Source organism: Dermacentor andersoni, chromosome 7 (assembly GCF_023375885.2).
Source record: "Dermacentor andersoni chromosome 7, qqDerAnde1_hic_scaffold, whole genome shotgun sequence".
Taxonomy (NCBI): domain Eukaryota; kingdom Metazoa; phylum Arthropoda; class Arachnida; order Ixodida; family Ixodidae; genus Dermacentor; species Dermacentor andersoni.
This window is the reverse complement of record NC_092820.1, coordinates 122,752,277-122,772,449: the sequence shown is the minus strand read 5'-3', so window position 1 is coordinate 122,772,449 and position 20,173 is coordinate 122,752,277. Positions and strand designations below refer to the sequence as shown.

The following is a 20,173-nucleotide window of genomic DNA, read 5'->3' as shown; positions in this document are numbered from 1 at the left end:
TAAACCCCTCCAAAGCTTTTACTCACTGCTGGAAGCTCAAAATGCAGTCCCGAAAATGCAAGCCATTGGCTTGCATTCCCACGAGACTGCTTTTTGAGCACTTAAAAGTGGTTAAAAGCTTTGGAGGCCTTTGTTTCGGGCTGTTCAGACGCCAGGGTAGAAACCTCTTGGAGTTCTTCTTGTGCACTATGAAAGATTACATGCAAAGCAAGCACTCACAAAATATTTTATTAGAAATATCACATTTTATATATTGCAGTCCTGCGGTTCCTTCCAACAATGAGTACAAATGGTGACTAGACAGTTTGCACATGTTTAGAACAGTATTTTTAAAGATACAGGTAATGTACAAAAACTCCAGTGGCCAGGAGACGGTCTCGCACAATAAAATATGACAAACCTATGGCACAAACATAAGAAGCCTGAACTTATCACATATTCAGCATTTACCACAAATATATACTTCGACCTAGTGACTAGAAAGCTTGCACAACGGCTAAAACAAAGAAATCCAGGCACTGTACAATGGTGCCAGTGGCCAGCAAAGAATGAAAAGGCACAAATTTAAGGAACTTATCACACACTTAAAATATATCAACATACGAAGCTTTAACCAGCTTATTAAACAATCCCTTTTCACCAGACCATGCCCAACACTGTTGCATATGACTAGATTTGTGAAGCTGCCAAATTTAAGCCTTGTCAAATTGAAAGCATTGACCATTTTTGTGCCATTTTTTTACTTCACTTGATAGACCTCAACCGAATAAATAAATTATGGCATCTCAATTCCCCAAGTATGCAATAATTAATTAAATTACTTTTTATTAAGACTCAAAATGCATGCCAAGAGCAGTGCTGCTTCAGAGGTGTAGAAGGTTACGCATGTAGCGACGAAACCAATTGCAATTTCATGGTACCGGATACTGCCAACATGTATGCACACCACGGTCGTCGTGTTTAAAGCCCAGCCCATTTAACACTCCACGGGACAAGAGGGAAGGGAGTGTCTCCCTGTATTTCCAAGTGAACAATCAGAAGGGACAGTTTGGCAGCTTTCGGCGACACAATCAGTTCATGCCCTTAACTTCAATTCAATTCAACTACTACACCCTGCCAACTCAACTTTCGGTGAAGCGACAAATAACCTTTTTCATGTCCGAGGCCTCACTCTGCCAGAAGAGCGTTTCGGACAAGCCGTACAAAGATATTTTAATTATTAATTTGTAGCACTCTCATGGAACTGAGGCTTCGCACCGTAAATATGGAGTCAGCAGCTACTCAAGAAATCGGGACACCGAATTTACGTGTCAGTACTCCTTTAACAATCTAGCACTGATGCCAGTCAGTGGTAGTCTGTGCGACTTAGTACAACAGAAATAAAAGTGAAAAACCTTAGCACTATATTGAGAGGTCAACTCATACCACTTATTGAGCTGAAAGCTGAAACACAGCACAGGTGACCAACATTCCTGAGGGCTTTCTTGCACACCTGTGCTCATTACAAACATTTTGGTGTGCAAAAATAAATTGCCTATAATGTGACTGAATATAACATTTATCTACCTAAATAAATAATAAAAATTAAAGGCACTTTTTAAAACTCCTAAAGTCATATATAAAAAAAGGTTTCACTAGGCCATTTGACCAAACATTCTTGAAGCCTGTTCATACTGAATCAAATTTGAATGGTGCATAACATAGGAGCCAGTACGTTAAAATTAGCTCACAGCATATCTGCTACTGTTGCTTTTGTGTATCAAGCTCAGCACCTTTACAACATAAAACACATGAGCTGTGCACTACTAGTCACTTTGATGCACTGGCCACTATATCTTGAACAAATGCACATTGCAGAAAAAAGCCGGCACATATTTTTAAAGTAAACTGTGGCAAACAGCACAAAAAGAACTAGGAAAACCATTGTGTGCAAGGCAACAATATTACAAAACACAAGCAATAACTTAACACTTAAGCTTGACTACCACATTATGATTGAAGTATTACAGTATTGAGGCAGTTTAACGTCCACTGTCTTTATTGCAACCCCTACTTGCCGAGAAGGCCCCGGTTTTCGCTTCGCAGCTGAACCACAACTTCATATGCAGCAACAGCTGGCTGGCGAAATTTAAAGTGAGGTACGCCATAAACATGACCACTTCAGGAGAAGATGCCGTTGGCAACACAGAGGATGCAGAAACATGGCAAAATGGTCAGCCGAGGCACATCTTGATAGACTGCGCACCCAACAATATCTTTAACACGAATGAGTCTGCGCTCTTCAAGCTGCTACTAGACAGAATGCCTGCATTCAATGACGAGACATGCACTGGCGGTAAGCATGCCAATGACAGGATTTCAGCTGCATTCGAAGTGAACCATTTCTTGTGATTGGGAAGTCAGCCATGCCAAGATGTTTCAAAAGCACCCAACTGCCGTCTAGAGTTGTCTACTGCAGCAATACAAAAGCATCGACTGCAAAGCTTTCTGAGGAGTACATGCGCCTCACTGACCACTATGTTGCAGCGAAGAACAGAATTGCAGTTATCCTAAATGCATCGGCGCACATCGCACTGGATAACTTTGCATCTGCGAAGTTGGCATTTCTGCTTCCTAACACATCAGATTGCCCAGCCCTTGGACCAAATCATCAATTGGGCTGTGAAACTCTACACAAGAATCGGCTGCAAAGAAGTTTTTTAGGCCTTGAGTGTGGCCACTGGTTAGTAGCCTATGGCTCTTCCAGGGAGTCTGCATGGCCTCTGAAAAAATTGATTAGTTGAAGAGCTTTGACACGCGGCTTTGTGTGCGTTAAGTTCAGAAATGCATGTTCTATGAATGTTAACATTTTGTGCGCCTTTCGTGGGTATTCCACATGAAACACCCAAAAGGATGCAAAGAGGCAGGCTACTCCCGAAAGCAGCGAGGAGACTTGAAACACTAGTTGCTTGTCGATGTGCAGTGCAAATCCTTCATCCTGCACCAGACACGGGGTCAGCGGGGCTTCTTCCTAAGGTTAAAAAAACGAATGCTATTGTGTAAAGTCTTTTAGAGTCAATAACGGTGAACCAACTACAAAAAAAAACTCATTTTCACTTTAGACCCACACACGAGTAGCGAGTGTTTAGGAGTAAGCCGGACATGTCCAGTGACTATTGTTATCCTGATAAAAAAAAACTTTCTTTCTTTCCTTTGTTTTTGCTGCCCAAGTGCTGAGGACAACAAAATTAGTTTTCAAGAAAAATTTGGCTTCACAAAAAAAATATAAGCACCTAATGAGTTAAAGTACTTGTTGCAGATCTTTTTGAATTCACATTTTGGTTGGCTCCCAAAGCAAAGGATAGCGGGTACTGCTCTAAGAATACTTAGCAATAGACTACAGGTCAAAAGCCTTGATTCCGTTTTGCGCCGTAAAGTAAAGGAACCTGCGACAAGCACATACAGACCACATGTGTCGCAATGGTGGAACCATTTATTCAGCCACATTTCTCATTTTCCAATTCCAAAACTAATATAATGCGACTTGTTTTTTAAGATTGCTTTAGTAAAGCCAATAAACTTATTTTAGGAAAGTCAGACTGCTTTTTTGAAGAGTATTTTATCATAAAGCTCATTTACTGATCTGGCCAAACTTGACCACCTCTCGTGGGACATTTAGTGCTGTTGAGGGAAGAGATACTTGCTCGAAATTCAAACTTCCATGGCAACAGGTTGGCAAAATTTTGAAACCGTGCACTACATAAATTCAAATAAGAATAAAGAAAAATCTCTAATATGCAACACTTCGTTCTTGCTTTTGATATTGTAGCAGTGGTATGCTGCAGTAATCAGTTGCAATTGAGGCAATTGACATGTAGTCTGTCGCTAAATATTCTTAGAGCTATAGCTACAATACTTTTCTATTAGTACTTAACCAAATGTGGATTCATAAAAGTTTGCACAAGGCAGTTCTGGCTCACCAGGCAGTTCCATACTTTTGCATAGAAAACAATGGTTTCATTGTACATGACACTCAGGCAACAGATTACAACTTTTTCAGTAAAATTAGGATAGCCACCTACATGCCCCCGACAAACATGCGGTACTTGAAGCGACACTAGAGGCAAATACTAAGTCAATGTAGATTGTCAAAATATCATTCCAGAAACCTCACAGCACTTGTTTCGTGCCAAGAAAAGATAAAATCACGTTTGAAGGGTCCGGATGCCTTTGGCGCAATTCATATAACCAGCCCGCAAGTGACGACACTGCATACGCAGTCACCGCCCTTTACTGCCATCGGCGAGTAAAACTGTGCCCAACAGACATCACGGTTTTCTGCAGAAAGCGCAAGCACGCAGCCAAGAAGCAACAGAGCAAAGAGAGAGTGTTGGATTTGCTGCTGCAGCTGCTCTTGGTCAAGTGGTGTGAACTGTTCAGGAATACCACAATATCACATGGATGTGGCATTCTCTGCTATTCGCAGTACGCGAGTTTCTTGAGCCAGCAAAACCAGCTCAGCACTACACGATAACTACTGGAATGTGAAAATACAGGCGATAGAGTGGAGAAAATGAAACCTTTCAACCACCCGCGTGGTTGTCAGGGCTTCCTTTTTCTAAATATGAAATAAAACTGGACATCTTTTTCATCTTAGATTGCAATACAATTATCTGTTACAAGTGGTTGATAACTAGTGACAGTTATAATGAGTGCCTTTGTCATCAGGCTAGTACTTGAATGTCCTGGGTGAGTCCGATTGTCTCTTGCCCTTACGTAAATTTCTCGATTAATAAAGCTTTGTTCAAGGTAATATTGAGGCCTTAAATGTTCTTGAGCTCTAATTTATCACTTCAGCTTGACTTAATATTTGCCTTTAGTGTCCTTTAAAAGCATGATGCCTATTGGCAAAAGTATCCTGTGGCAGTTAGAGGAAATAAACAAAGGCATTAGGTTTTGGCCGAGTTGGTTGTACATGGTTCTTATTAGCGTTTTGCACGCACAAAGACAGGACGTCAAACAAAAAAGGGACACACAATATGCGCAAACTCAACTGGCTTTTATTGTGACAGCAACATATATAAACGCTTCCACAATCAGAAAAAAAAAGAGATGGCAAGAAAACAAACAAAACCACGTTTGCTGCAAAACTGCATAGCCACATGTGCCGGCGAAACCAAACGTTGTCACTGTCATACCTTTTCACCGCCCAGAAACCTCACTACCTTATCCCTTAATGCTACAGATGGGGCACTAACACAACTCTGATCATGCCGAAGAATTTCTCTGGCTTCAACTATCTCCCTGGTTAAGCAATTTATGTGAGAAAATAATATTGTGCATCTGTTAAAGATAGGATAACACCCATTGCATGACTTGCAGTGTTCTGCCATGTGACCTTCAATGCCTTGCTTTACCTTGCGGTGATGTTCTGCTAGCCTCTCGTTTATGCATCAGCTGGTTTGACCGATATAATGCCCGATATAACACCGCACGAGTTCGTTGCATGCAAAGAAAGTGTAGTATATCGGGTTCCTTTGTCGTGCGGCAAGTGTTATATCGGTCAAACCAGCCGATACGTAAACGAGGCTAGCAGAACATCGCCGCAAGGTAAAGCAAGGTATCGAAGGCCACATGGCAGAACACTGCAAGTCATGCAATGGGTGTTATTCTATCTTTAAGAGATGCACAATATTATTTTCTCACATATATCGCTTATATCATATATATCACATATATTGCTTCTGGACAGTGAAAAGGTATGACAATGACGTTTGGTTTCACTAGTTGCTATGCAGTTTTGCACATGGTTTTGTTTGTTTTCTTGCGATCCTGTTTTTTTTTCCCGATTGTGGAAGCGTATATATATGTCGCTGTCACAACAAAAACCAGCTGAAGTTTGTGCATGTTGTGTGTCCCTTCTTTGTACGACGTCCCGTCCTTGCATGCAAGTCTAATAAGAAATAAACAATCTGCTTTTAACTCCTGTGTGCTCATTTTAATAGCCAAATGTAGCACACTGAAACACAAAGTGAACAGAAAGCCAATCAGAATGATAAACGCAACAGAAGCATCTTGATAGTCAGAATCCTACAGGCACTCACCTGCGTAATGATGCTATCTATGGGCTCCTTGCAGCGCTTTGCTACAAACTGCAGAGCTGCCAGAACAGCATCCTCTGTTAAAAAAGAAATCAGATATTGTAGAATGCTTAGGAAACCTTTCACGCCAAACAGCTTACAGCTTTTATATAGTGCCTCAGAGCCCTGCATGGGTAATTCATCTACTGTGATAAACACTTGAGGTACACATAACTAGTGAAATAACTTGTGCTTTAATCTTCCAAAGGATGATTACCACCAGTAGCAATGACTGTGGGTCTAGTTTCGTCTGCTCGCTGCTCAATTAAACGGGAAGAAATGGTATGTGCTGAAAACTCGCGCGCTTGTTCCACCCTTAGAACTATGGCATATTTTAACATTTCTTTTAGATGCTTTCCCTCATGTTTCATGGTTTCATAACATACTGCCAAGTATTCCACATATCAAAACATACATACATCCTATTTTTAACTGTAGAGAAAACTATGGTTACAACACTTCAGAACATCACATTAGACAACCACTAAACCACTCAAAAATGTTAAAGTGGCAGCAGTGTTCACAATGAACATACAACCAGAATTTTTCCAATGGTTCCGTATTAGCAAAGTTACAGGCCTTTGCTACCCTCCTCACTGCACTCTGTTCTCTCTGCATATTCCCACCAACTCCATGCAGGGCAGCGAAAAGTAAGGGTTGCGACAACACCCTGCGTGCATTACAGCATGCAAAGGAGGCAGCAGAAAAGCCGGGAGAAGAGCACAAGATTCTTTTAAAAATTTTTGGGTTCTTCGCAGAGCATAGCATTGCTACATTCACAAAGATGGTCATTACAGAATGACTTATGCGATGCGCATGTTTATACATTGTGCAAAAAAAGCCAGAGGTGATTTAAGAGCCCTTTAACTAGCTTATTTAGGTTAACTCAGCTCTCCATTGGAGAACTGAGAAAGCACATAATAATTGCCCATTACTGGCTTAGGTAAGCAGCACAAATATAGTTGAGTAAGGTATACAAAAAACAACTTACTTTATAACTCTTTGCAAGTACAAGTAAAAAAGAAATTCAAGGTTTCAATTCAACCAAAATTGCCGACTTTCTGATACCCGATACTGACCCCACCACCACCGTAGTTGCCATCACCCCACAAAAAACAATTCCTGAACTCCCTTTAAGGGCAACACCGGCAATTTTTCTATGTCCACCGATTTTAATAAAATTTGGAATATGTGTTCTCTTTTGCACTCCGAGTATCTGTACCAAACTATACGGCTGAAGATGAATTTTAAAGATTGGTTGCATTCTTGATTCGAGACTTTCTACTGGCCACCCTGTGTATGTGACATAAGAGACAACACCGCCACTGTTGCTGGAATCCTCACTTAAATTGCCACTGCCTAGTTTGGAAACTCTAAGAGCTCTTTGTGTCAGGAGAAATGATCCGCTTGGCTTCTTTGGCGTTAGCACCACATGTACTGCATGTTTACATTATGGTGGTGTAGGATCTATTGTCACACGAAGCAGCTACCTATTTCGGTATCTCATTTATTGGTTATTTAATATTACTGGTGAACTTCTAAGCAAACTAAATCACCCTACGGGTGACAGAACTGCCAATGCCATTTGAATATGACAATGTTACAATATGGTTAAAAAAATGCCAGTTGCCCTTTAAGAGCGTCATCATAGAAACATATTTACCGGATCCCACTTCGGAAAATGCCACAACCTCTTCTGCTTCTCCAAAGCTCAGAATAGTGTAACCAAGCTGCTTGCAGCCATTCTCCATTGCCTCCATCACGTTTCTTTGGAAAAGTAGGTCAAACTCCACGAGAAGCTGGAAAGAAAAGAATGTTCAAGAATTCTTTGCTCTGCTAGCAAACTAATGCAATAGTGAAAACCAATTGTGCAAGGACAGCCAAGGCAGCAGATGTCAAACATCTCTTAGAGCAGGCATCACATAGTAGTACATAAGCTTAGGAGCAAGCAACCAGCCAATAAACCTTCGTACGGCATCAGCATATTGTCGGAGTTAAGATTGCTTGTTGTTACTACATAAGAAAACAGTCAACAAATCCAGAAAGCCAGGTAAATTATGGTTGATTTAAACGTAGAAGCGATAAGAAAAAGGGAAATGAAAGTGGACAAATAAACATGTAGCAAATGGTCTTTTAGTCCACTTTTTTTTCTAATTGCCTTATGAGTGGTATGTTTAAATAAATAATTATTCACGCATAGTTCATCTAGATTCATTGAGTGTTTTCTTTTATAGCAGTTACTCACAATCAAGCACCTTGGGTCACTTCATTCTTCTCACTCATTGCATAGAAGAGTTCTCGACAGGCAGAATTAATGCCAAAGAAGGACTTATCACCGCATTATGTGCGTGGTGGACCAAAAAAGTGAATGGTAGAATAATCACTATTGTAGTCTTGAAGAAACGCACACATAACTTGGCTCCTTACTGTATCTGTTTTCCTTCGCTCCTTTCATTTGCCTTTTTATGCATTGCATATTGCAATCACTCAGTTCAGCCCTTGGGCACGGCCGGGCAGCCACCATTGACCTTTAGCGCAACCACGTGACGTGACATCACGACAGCCGGAGGAAAATCTGGGCCCCAACTCGCGCAATATGCAACGCATTCTTGGCTTAACCAAGCTAAGCCTGGCCATTTTTGTTATACTTCCACATTTCAATCAAGCAATTAGTTTCCACTATGCTTTCTCTGCCTTCCCTGTTTTCTTCTTACACAACCAACAGCAATAAAGGCACCTTTCAATTAAGTCAACCGGTGAGTTGCAAGACATCTAAAACATTGCCTCTCCATATAAATTATGCCTATGGGGCGAATGGCAGTACCTTGAAGCTATATGAACATGTATAAATCATTGGTATGTGACTGTACCACATCTTTGAAGACAAATGTGACTGGTGGAACACTGTATTAAAATTTTTTTAACCTTGGTTATAGCACTATGCTGATGCATATATTCTACACACTTCCAATGCTGAGCATCTTATGGTTGTGCTCTTGTCATTACTTTATCATTACATAAGAGTTTGCTAAGCTTACTCATACCAAAATACAACTCAGTTTTGTTATCCTATGTTATTTTGTCACTGCAATACACACACTTGTTTGCTTTGTCCTGAAAGAAAAATGCCACAATTACTGACTGAAACACTTAAGCCACTGCCTTAACTTAAAGCTAAGAACCCAGTAAAACAAAAACAAAAAAGATGATAAAAGCTCTTGCTAGAGCATACCGATGCCTCAGTTGCCAGAAAGGGGAACAGCAACAGAGCATCTGACAGCGTAAGGCTGCGAAGTTGTTCATGCCTGTCTTTTGCTGTTGCAAGCAGCCTCGGCCTTACTGCCTCATCTTGGCAGCCAGCATTGTCTTGAAGCCATTCGTTGTGCAGCCTCAATGACTCGGCAGTTTCTCCATATGCTACAAGATGACTGCAATCCTGAAACACAAGGAAAATCAAGCCCTTCTTACAAGTTGTGAATGCGAAAGCATTAATGTCCAACTGAACGCCACTGAGTAGTCCTTCGAATTATGAACTATTGATGGGCAAGCGAGCGTGTTTATACGATGTTTTCAATTGGCTTTACTGAGATGCAGTAACTGAAATGATGCAGCAAAACCACAAGAATGCAGAGGTAAATATTTCTGAAGAGCAAGTCTGCAGCATTACATCACATTATATACGTGTAATCTTGCCTTGCTTAACCCTTTTAATGCCCCCTTCCCCTTTTTTTCTGACTGCTCCTCCATCCCTTTGGGTCTTTTTAATGTATGTTACAGCAGACATTGCATGCTACAGCTTACTTTGTCGTCACTTTCTCCCAATTCAGAACTTTGAAAAAGTTCCCTAATTCCAATACCTGTCAAAGTGCAGATTCCACACTGGCTTGGCATGGTTTCCCTGTCAATCCTCAGCTCATGTCAATTTTTTTTCTTTGCATATAGGTTCAGCAAACAATTCATGCCACATAGCTGGTTCTTCGTTGTCCCTTTATCTGATTATTCAACAGTTTATGTGTAGATTCTTTAGCCTGTCAATGTGCAAATGGACCTGCTATATTCACTCACCCTGGCTTCCCTGCCGAGACAAAGCACCAGAACACAGGCCACAGGCACATGCCCCACCTACTGTCAGAAGTCTAACTTACAAATTTCGTGTGTTTAAATTAACTCTCTACAGATGGAACAGTGGGTATGCTTTGTTTTGAATACAATCTAAGCAACCAATGGTGCATATGCTGCATTTATCAGTGCCCCGCAGCCTCTGCTTTAGTGTCGTACTGCAAAATGACATAAGTGTTTTAAACCCAAGCATGAGTGATGTGTATGTCAATGGTAAATTTGATGAAAATTGTATTTAGGTTTCATTATTGCTTCCATATGTTCCATGGACTAAGAAGCAACGTGCAGCAATACAGAAGGAACCCGAATGCTTTTCAATATATGCAGCTAATAGTTGCTAATCTTTCACTCAAAAGTCAAAGAACAGCAGCTGACTAGAGATGCATGAAATCTGTTTTGGTCATCATGTGAACCAAACTGACACTAAAACAAAAGGCTCCAACTCAAACTTAATTTTTATTTCTGTGGTGTGTACATATAAGAAAACACCTGCAGTCCTTGAGCATCACTGTAGATTGCTTTTTAGTTCATGGAACAAATGGAAGCCATCATGACGTGACATGCAACTTTCTAAGAGATGCCAATGGTCACCATAGCCTATACATTATTCATGGCTTTCTTTTGCACTCGGAACAAGATAAGGCACTATGCTTTTGCATATAACATAACTGATCGCAGTAGATAACCTTGGGGAAATGCGAATGACAATGAACATGATTGATGTTTTTTTAATTTGCATGCACAAACTCACTTTCGAAGTTTCCGATTTTTTCAAATTTTGCCACTAACATAAAGAATAAATGCATGTGAGACAAAATACACTTGGCTGCCTGTTTAGCATGTAGCAAAGTATGCACAGGCTGAATTCGTAAAGAAGCTTACTGTTACGAGACATACTGAAGGATAACCAAAAATGTCCTTTCTTGCCCCTCTCGTTGAAAAGCTAGGTTTACCCTTTCTTGTTCATGCTATAGGCTTGCGCGTACAACTAAATTTATTTTATTTCATTGAACAACGTTCTGCAAATAAAGTACAACAATTATGAAATCATAAATATATTTTTTGCCCTCTCTAAGTTGGAACATTACGCAATTTGTAAGCTGCGTTTTCTTTGTGTCAGTTACAATTTTCAGGATTCCCGTGTGAAAGGTCTTTCAGTTCGGTCAGCAAAAGTGGTCACTTGCTAAACCACCTGCAACATAAAGATGTTGCACTATTACCGCTTAGATCTTTGCAATTGCACTTCCCTTACTTTGGTATCATTGTGTAGAGAGAAGCCATTACTCTATCATGCATGTGTTCCGTGCAAGCCCCCTCCCTCATTTCCCTGTGACCTCCGGTTTCATACACTGCCTGGAAATACTGGTTGCATGATACTACAGTCGCCGACTGATTTCTCGGACTTGCGCTCCAAAAATTCGGACATGCTCGATTATTCGGTCTGCTTCGCGGCAAGGCCATTCTCCCGATAGACCATAATGTATAATTGTACAACTGCCAAAAGTTCAGACACCTTGCAACCTCTCGTCCGATTTTTCGGACACTCCTTGAGCCAAGTCGATTGAGAGTACCATGCACAGACTCTGACTAGTGCATGGTTCGACTTGCTGAATGCCATATTTGTTTTGAACGGAGCTTCCTTGCTGCCCCACGAAGTGGCTACTGCAAATCCCCGCTCATCATCATAGTTTCTGCCTGCTTCGATAGAGTGGCTACAGCAGTTCCGGTCTCAGCTTAGTAAGCCACGTCAAGATAATCCAGCAGCTGATTTGTTTCTTCTTTGTGCACGAGGGTGCGAATAGGTTACGTTTTTCGTTTGTGCAACTGGTGTCAGCATGGTGGTGTTTGCTTTGTATGCTGTGTAGAAGTGATGATCCAACGCGGCATACGGAAACATCACATTAAGTGTCTGATGGCGCCGACAGTGCCCGCGCAGACTGCGCTGGGGAATGCCAGCAAGCGGGTGCCGGGAGGCCTAGGACTTGTCGCCTTCCGATGTGCTCCCTACTGACACCGAAAATCTTCTGCCCAGACCTGAGCAATAGTTGCATTGCGATTCCGGACACCATCTCATTTCGCAGTTTCACAGGTGCTAACACTGCTGTACTGACATGTCCAGAGCTCGACGACGGCAAGATCATTCGTCAGGTTTCTGCTACACCGCCGGACGACTCCGAGTACAAGCAGTGACTGTGCTTTCAGCTGCCTATAGTGACCGTACGACCCTCAGATTTAGGCATATCTGATTGCGTGTACATGGAACAGCATGCAATGGCGCATTCACAATTTCTTCAAGCCTACTGCCAAGCCTGAATAAGTGCGTGGAAATAAAGAACTTCTTTTTTTCTTAATCTGCTTTTTCGGAATTTCTGCAGTCCCCGTGAGGTCCGAATAAACGGTCGGCGACTGTATACTGTCCTAGGTCTGTCACTTTCAGTTTGCAGTTTGCAGCTCCACAAAATGGCAGTGCACTTGCTTGACCATAGTACTGTTGGAAAATGTCGGAAAGCTTTTCAGCTGCAACTCACAAAAAGGCGGCATAACTTCTTGTTTGTAGCTTCACCAGAAGCCATCTGTTGTTTGCGCTTGACCAGGAAGTGCCTTTTTTTTGCCAACATTTCTTCAGAGCAATTCTCCGCCTTCTTACGCATGTTCTTGAATTTGTTTCTCAATGCCATGACCCACGAGTCCTGTGAAGAATTGGAAACATATCACTACTGTTAAAAGCACTTAGAAGTTTATTGGTATTGCCTGTATACACATAGAAGTATGACCATAATTGCAGTTTGTTTTATGCATCGAACATAATTGCTTATTAACAGAAGGTCCGGCCATAAAGTTCACAACATCCACGCCATAAACTTGGAATAGGCATAACGACAAACATAAAAGTTAGCATACATCTCTAGTTCCGGCGGAATATATGTATATATATATATATAATGCTGCAGAACACCCCTAGGGCATCAAAACAAAGATGGCAGCATGCATCATAAAGCTGGTAGAAGCCCAAACAGTGATCCACTTTTTGCATTTAAACGGACCTAATGCCATGAAAACATGCCAACCTGGCTGCAGTGTACAATAACAATGCTGCAGCCTGACGTGAAATGGTGCAGGTGATTTCAATGCAGTCAAACAGGCGGCAAAAAATGAAGTGGCCAACAGTTGCTACTTGATGAATCATAAGTTGATGCCGTATCGCTTGCTGATAGGCAGATAGCTGCTGAACAAATGGTGCAACAGTTTAATTTGATGCTGGGCTCAGATTAAACTCCCAGATGAGTCCCATCACTTATCTCTTTTCCTTCATGACCATACTCCATCACAAACTATGAACACTGTTTGTAGAAGCTTATCTGTAGCAAAGGAGAAGTTCTGGATGAACTGAAACATATGTGTCATTATTAGCACAAAGCAAAACACCAGACAACACAAAGTTTATCCCTTTGATCATCTCTACATGACCACGAGAATCAACAGCCATAATATAACATGGCAGCTCAGAAGTGCAGATACATGGTGCAATTGAATTGTCCATATGAGGTAGAAATGATATTTCTTTCTTAGAAATGTAAGTATGGCGACAGTATGGGATGTATGAAACTTACCAGGCCATTTCCGCTGCCAACTCTGTCAGCAAGGTGTGGGTATGCACTGACAAGCCTCTCGGCAGCTACGCGGTACAACTGTCTAGAAGGGTACCTGTACATAAAGTGAAATAATCATAGAATTAATAAATGGGCAATTTTGTATTCTTTTTCCCAAGAAAAACCAGTGCAAAATAATATTTGCCAGTTTTAATTAAATTGCTAATCTTAAGTATAATAAATGCAAAATACACATGGAAGTGATCTCAAAGACTAAAAACATTTTTTTTGCCTTTGTACTTCTGTCTACACACGAGTTTTGTGGAGCTGCGTCTGCTGTGCACTGTGGGAGATCACGCCAGAGCTATGTAGCAGCGTGGCATAGATACTACAGCCACCACAGGGTGCTGCAACGTGTCCTCTCACCAGTGCAATGCTCTGACAACTGTGTTCTGATTAGCCTCTGTGAATGACATAGCTCAAGCACAAGTGCCCATCTCGCATTGAGAGTGCGTCATGCACGGCTGAACCAAAAGCAGCATCACAAAAAATATTTTTAAATTCCCAAATTTTTGCGTGAGGCCTTGTTAGCCCCCTGTGTAGCTTCTGGCATGCTAGTGGACATGAAAGGAGAGAAAACTGCATCAGTGCAATAATACCTCTAACTCTACTGATGCTTGAAGTACACAACAAATTTTGTGGCACAAGATTTGCTAGGCAACATTCTTTACAGCAGTGGGCAGGACATGTAATGAGGGAAGATAACCGATGGTCATTAAGGGTTACGGACTGGATTCCAAGGGAAGGGAAGCGTAGCAGGGGGCAGCAGAAAATTAGGTGGGCGGATGAGATTAAGAAGTTTGCAGGCACAACATGGCCACAATTAGTACATGACCGGGGTAGTTGGAGAAGTATGGGAGAGGCCTTTGCCCTGCAGTAGGCGTAACCAGGCTGATGATACTTTACAGCGACGTCATTCTACAATTAGTTAGAAGTGTTTTAGGGCCCCTTGAGCACCAATTCGGAATTTTTTCCACTCTGAAATCTGCACTTGATGCTGAGTTACAAGCACTTTAAAAAACTGAGTGCCAATTGGTGTTGACACAATCTGGACCAGGTGAAGTGGGTGCCATCACAGCATTGTTATGTTGCTACATCGATGCCCCCCTCCTCTTTGTGGCCTGCTGGTTGCCAGTGTCCACTCAGGATGTAGCAGGGGTCATAGGGCGATGTTATCTCGTAAAGGAGGGCAGTTACCTCAAGGAGGGAAAGCAAGCTGGAACATTTCCCAGACTTAAGACCGAATTCTAGGCTCATCATAACAGAAGCAAGGTTTGGGTACGGGCTAGCTGGTATTCCATGGTATCAATCGTCACTTACAGCGCATACATAGACGAGGGACAAAAACGAGGGACAGCGCTTGTATTCGTCGCCCTTTTTGTCCCTCGTGTATGTATGCACTGTTCGTGACAATTGATATAATCATAACAGTGTTAAATGGTGCACTAATACTTTTAGACAGATTCTGCTTGCTTTGGAAGCAATTCTGTGTTCTGGCACTACAGCAAGCAGATAAAGTTATCACACAGGTAGTGTATTCTGTGCAACTATTTCATTACCAACATCTTATGGCAACGCTGAACACTTATGATGAAAGGTTGAGTCATTGAGTAGTCAAAATACCGAATTAAAGCTGAAAGCAATAGAAGCATCATGGAGCGCTCACCAAGCTATCTTGAAGCAAGCTGCAAACAGCTTGTTGATAATAGCACGTCGCACTGCACAATTTATCGGGACTTTTCTACGAAGCACTTCCTCGTAATGGTCAAAAGAGGGTAGCACAAAATCTAAGTAGTCCTTCTCCTTCTCCAACGGCACAGACTGTACATGCTGCACCTCCTCTGCACATTCTGTAACAGCACTGCAAGGCAATATACAGATTGCTTTATATATCTAAGTAACCAAAAAAATAGTAATAAGAAACACTAATATCCCAAAATGTGTGGTTTTTCCCTTTCGGTACTAATAATTTACCTAGACTGAGTCATTTCCGTGTTGCCTCCACCTCGAACAGCAAACGCAGGGCCTGCACGCTGCGAGATGCACATATATTTAACTTTTCAAACGGAAAACATGAGGCAGAGCAATGTAGCTTAATGAATGAATTGTCAAGACAGTAAAGTAATTGTTTTAACTGTGCACACCCCACCACTTCCAAGCCAAGGTCTTCATAGTGGGTGTTCATTACGCATATACCCATTAAACATACTTCCACTTCAAACCTATATTTACAGCTCAAGTGAGCTATTTATAGAACAAGGCTGAGCTTATATAGCAAGGACATATAGAATATTGCGAGCTACGCACATAGTCAATATATGGAATCACATTGCACAAGTCTGGAGGCACTGTAACTGCTCTTGTTTGTTCACGCCACATGTAAGTATTCATAAGGTGAATGCTCTGTTAATACAGCAGTTAAAACAGAATACAATTTTCTGATAACCTATTATTTCTCATTACTATATTATACTATATTATTTCAATTAACATGCCTTAATTGCAAACCATTGAAACTGCTATGATGTATAATTTCCTTTCCATTCTTGGACTTTTCATGCGGTTTGCTAACACTATTTATTTTTATTTTTTTAACAATCTTTTTCACTGGACGCCTGCACACCGGTGTAACAGCCAGATAACAGTCCTAAAATTTGTGTAAATTTTTTCAATATCTTTATACTGTAATCATGCTATGAAGCCTGGATTTTTTCAGTAAAAGTAAATTCATGTTACACATTCATGCAACCAGTTGAAAGTATGCATGGCTTCAGATACGAAACTGTCTGCAAGTGAAAGGATCGTAAGCAGATATGCTGGTTCCATTTAAAAGAAACTATGCAGATCCCACGTACAGTGGGAATCGAAGTCATGCGATGCATTTTGTAGGTAGCTGGCTATAGCGTCGACCCTGCGGTGGTGTGCCTCCACCAGCTCTGACTCTCTCAATTACTTTAAGCGGACGCTCATTGTGGAGTTCAGACAAGCTGAGGGTCAGAACAAATGTGGGCTTGTCTCGTTGCTCAATCATGGCAAACACATCCCCTTTTCTCTGCACCAAGTAGTACCTCTGTGGTACACGATCCTAGAGCTGCTCAAGTAAATTTCCAAAGAATGCAATGTACAAGTTCATGCATTTCTTGATGAAGCTGCAGTTTTCCAAGAGCTTCTTTGTGTGCAGCAGGAGCTGATAGCGTGCATGAGGGGGAAAACTTGCTATCAATTTGCTGTTCGTGCAAAGGCAGCAACCATCCGCTGTTCTGCAGCGGACATACCAGTATCTTGCGCAGGCCGTCTGGTTCAGCGCAGGTAGTAAATGATATCAGATGCGAGAGTTGGATAATGCAGCTCGACTGACAGTAATGTCGTGACCACACGGCAGCGAGACCATGAGCACATACCCAGCAGCTCAAGTTGGTTGACACCACCAGCCCCACCGAAATAGAAGCTAGATAGCTAGATAGACACACTCAATGTGCCCAAAGTTCGCAAAGAATGCTTCACATTGAAAAAAAAAAAAAAAAGAATGGCGTACCACAGAAACCCTATGTAGTGAAACCCACTCATCATTCTGCATTCCCAATTTACAAGGCAGGTTATCGGCATCGCTCTTACTCTTCAGTGTTGCTAGCATGGGGGCAATGTGTTTTAGTGTTGCTCAGATAAAAAAAATTGCTTATTAAATTTCCCTGCACCTTCGGAAGCAACTGCTGGAGGTATAAACACTTCCGAGGACGAGTTTATTGTTGTATCATAAAAATCTCGGTCCTTAAAAATCACCTGTCAGTCCTTTGAAAAATTAATTGTGCCTAAACAGCTTTCTGTTGTGCAACACTGCAATGTAGAAAGCCTGGCATATACCAATGCCTGATACAGCTTTAAGGTGTCCAGGCAGCAAGCGAGGCAGAAAACTGAGTGAAGAGGGCACAGGATTCTTTGAAGTATTTCTTTGGCTATTTGCAAAACATAGCTATTAGAAGAGAACTGCAAATTGAGACAAATACACAGAGAAAGGCAAGACAAGTGCCATGTTTTGCATGTCCTTCTCTGTGTATGCGCACCATTTTGCACCCTTCATGTAATAGATACAAAATGCTGGCAAACAAGACATTGTCATCTACTAAAAAATGTGATTTTCTATACAACCTCAACAACATGTTTATTTTTTAACATTCTTACATGTACCTTACAAACAACTGCTGATATGTGCGCAAGTTTTATCAGTTTCAGTGTGCTGCAATCCCTGCTGCCTCTTACTAGCGCACTCTAGCCTTCTTTAATGGTTCTCCATCCTAGGTTGCTGGCTGCTCTCCTGAAAGTTATGTACGAACTATGAAACCATTAAACAATTATGACCCTTTTCACTTGATGCCAACTACGTCAACCTGTAACCGTACTCACATCCATTTGAGGGGCTATCCTCCGTGCCAGTCTTATTTTGGCCTTGTTTAGGATGTTGCTGTGCATATCCAAGTCAACGTAATCTTCAACCTCCTCGTCGTACATCTGGATCTGGCAGATAAATTTAACATTATAATGAAGAAACGAGCCTTCCGAGGTGAATGGTCCATGTTCACAAACAGTCTAATATGATCAAGGGGGAATGTATACAATACCGCAGCGAAAATTCAAGAGCTCCAAAATTAGACACAAGTGCAAGATCAAATCTGGGACAAAGTTACCTGTATAAAGTTTGTGCTGCTAACGTGCCAGAAATCATGCAACCAAAGCCCATCCAACAACACAATAATTTGGATAATGCTGGAGTTGAAATTCAAGTAAAGAATGCTCTGTTTACACACTCGTAAACACATTCCTATATTGCTGCAAGCTTATGAAAGAGCAAAATGAAAATACGTAATACGAAAGTTTGCTACTGTAAAAACTATCCTAAGCCGCAACAAGACTTCGCGCGCCTGAGTAATAAGTAACTAAGCGTAATTACGCATATAACTGCGCAGGTTACTCCTTATAGTTGTCATTGAAAATAAGAGGAATATTGTAAGAAACGCCACAAGTTAGAAAAGCTCAAGGAATGAAGGAGAATAAAATGAAGTCCGCATAAATCAGGTGTTCCGCTTTACACAACAAAAAGCTTAACTTTGAAAGATAATTTCGCTTTGGCAGCACATACTGTCTTCCAAGTATATTAGGTATATCGTGGTGCTTTGAAATAGTCAGCCCTAGAAATAATTCAACTGGGACACAACGACCCGCAAAGCGCGCCAACAGTTTGCCAGCAAGCGCGAACCGCGCTTGTGAGTACCGCGCCTTCACGACGAACTTCTCCGCCAGTTTGGAGCCGCAAGTAATTCAACAAAAAGCCTCTTAAAGCTACAATTTCGAGTTGGAGTATGTAGCAAACGGGTCTGGAATTAACGTTTCGCGGGCCACACTGGAAAAGCGCGCCAACACAGTTATGCCAACATTGCAGCAATTTTAACAGAACCGGCGTCTAGCAATACACAAAAGTTAAATTAAGATTACTTCCATGATCTGTCAGCGCAACGAACTATACAGGCAAAGTTCTTGCGGTGATAGATCAGGAACATATTCCAACTCGCCCAGTTCTCGCTACTTGTATAGTACATTAAAATTACTTACCAGAGTGGTGTCATCGATGTCGGTCAGAGAGCGTAAAGCACGTAGCAATTCGCCGTAGGCGCCGTTTGGCAGCGAAATCTTCTTTCTTTGGCCATCCTCCAGGACTGCGAGGCAAACTGTGCCTGCCATAACTGTACGACCGCACTGAAAAGTACGCGAGGAAGTGGCGGGCACCAGCGCGTACCGAAAGAGGCGCCTAAAGTTCTTATATCTAAAGCGCGCCAAACAGCGAAATGACGCTACCACAGCGCCGCCTGCAAGAAGTATCGCAATCCGAAATTGGTGTTTTGGTTTCGATTGTCGTTTTTATAATTTCGAGTGTCGTCTGCCATTGAACTTATGGGTCAAGTTATTTGTTGAAATTGTCGATGATGGCCTCTTTCCGTAATTCTTCCCTTTGTTAGTTCGGGTCAAACTCTGATTCCGCATGTTTAAATGCATGTAAAACGCAGAAATGCTTTTCTGCAATAACCACCGGGCCGATCTTAATGAAATTTGTTAATTTTTAGAGAAAAAGTTAGATTCTAGTGACTATTGGAAGCAAAATTTTAATGTAGAGCCTGATATTTATTTTTTTATTTTCAGAAATTGGTCAATGTGAAAATTTTACAAATGTAATTAATCGATTAAGCAATTAATGATCCCGTCACTTAATCAACGAACCGGTCATTTGATTCGTTA

At 41.5% G+C, this 20,173-nt stretch overlaps 1 protein-coding gene across 1 annotated transcript; it reads right to left on the bottom strand.

Moving 5' to 3' along the window:
* Positions 1-212: 212 nt before the first annotated feature.
* LOC129385792 (sterile alpha motif domain-containing protein 3-like) lies at positions 213-19,942 on the bottom strand. Its single transcript, XM_055072920.2, has 10 exons — positions 19,493-19,942; positions 18,290-18,400; positions 15,863-15,921; positions 15,555-15,749; positions 13,850-13,943; positions 12,767-12,928; positions 9,352-9,555; positions 7,783-7,918; positions 6,084-6,157; positions 213-3,010 (listed from the first exon to the last, which is right to left on the bottom strand). The coding sequence occupies exons 1-10, from the start codon at positions 19,619-19,621 to the stop codon at positions 2,732-2,734; spliced, it is 1,443 nt and encodes a 480-aa protein (XP_054928895.1). The 5' UTR covers positions 19,622-19,942; the 3' UTR covers positions 213-2,731.
* Positions 19,943-20,173: the final 231 nt, after the last annotated feature.

Bases quoted from the DNA above. Each gene is read 5' to 3' on its own strand.
- LOC129385792 (XM_055072920.2), bottom strand. From the start codon at position 19,621: ATGGCAGGCACAGTTTGCCTCGCAGTCCTGGAGGATGGCCAAAGAAAG. The intron at 18,401-19,492 runs GTAAGTAATTTT...TTTATCTGCCAG, and splicing joins ACATCGATGACACCACTCTG to ATCCAGATGTACGACGAGGA. The intron at 9,556-12,766 runs GTGAGTTGCAGC...CTTGTGTTTCAG, and splicing joins AGAAGTTATGCCGCCTTTTT to GATTGCAGTCATCTTGTAGC.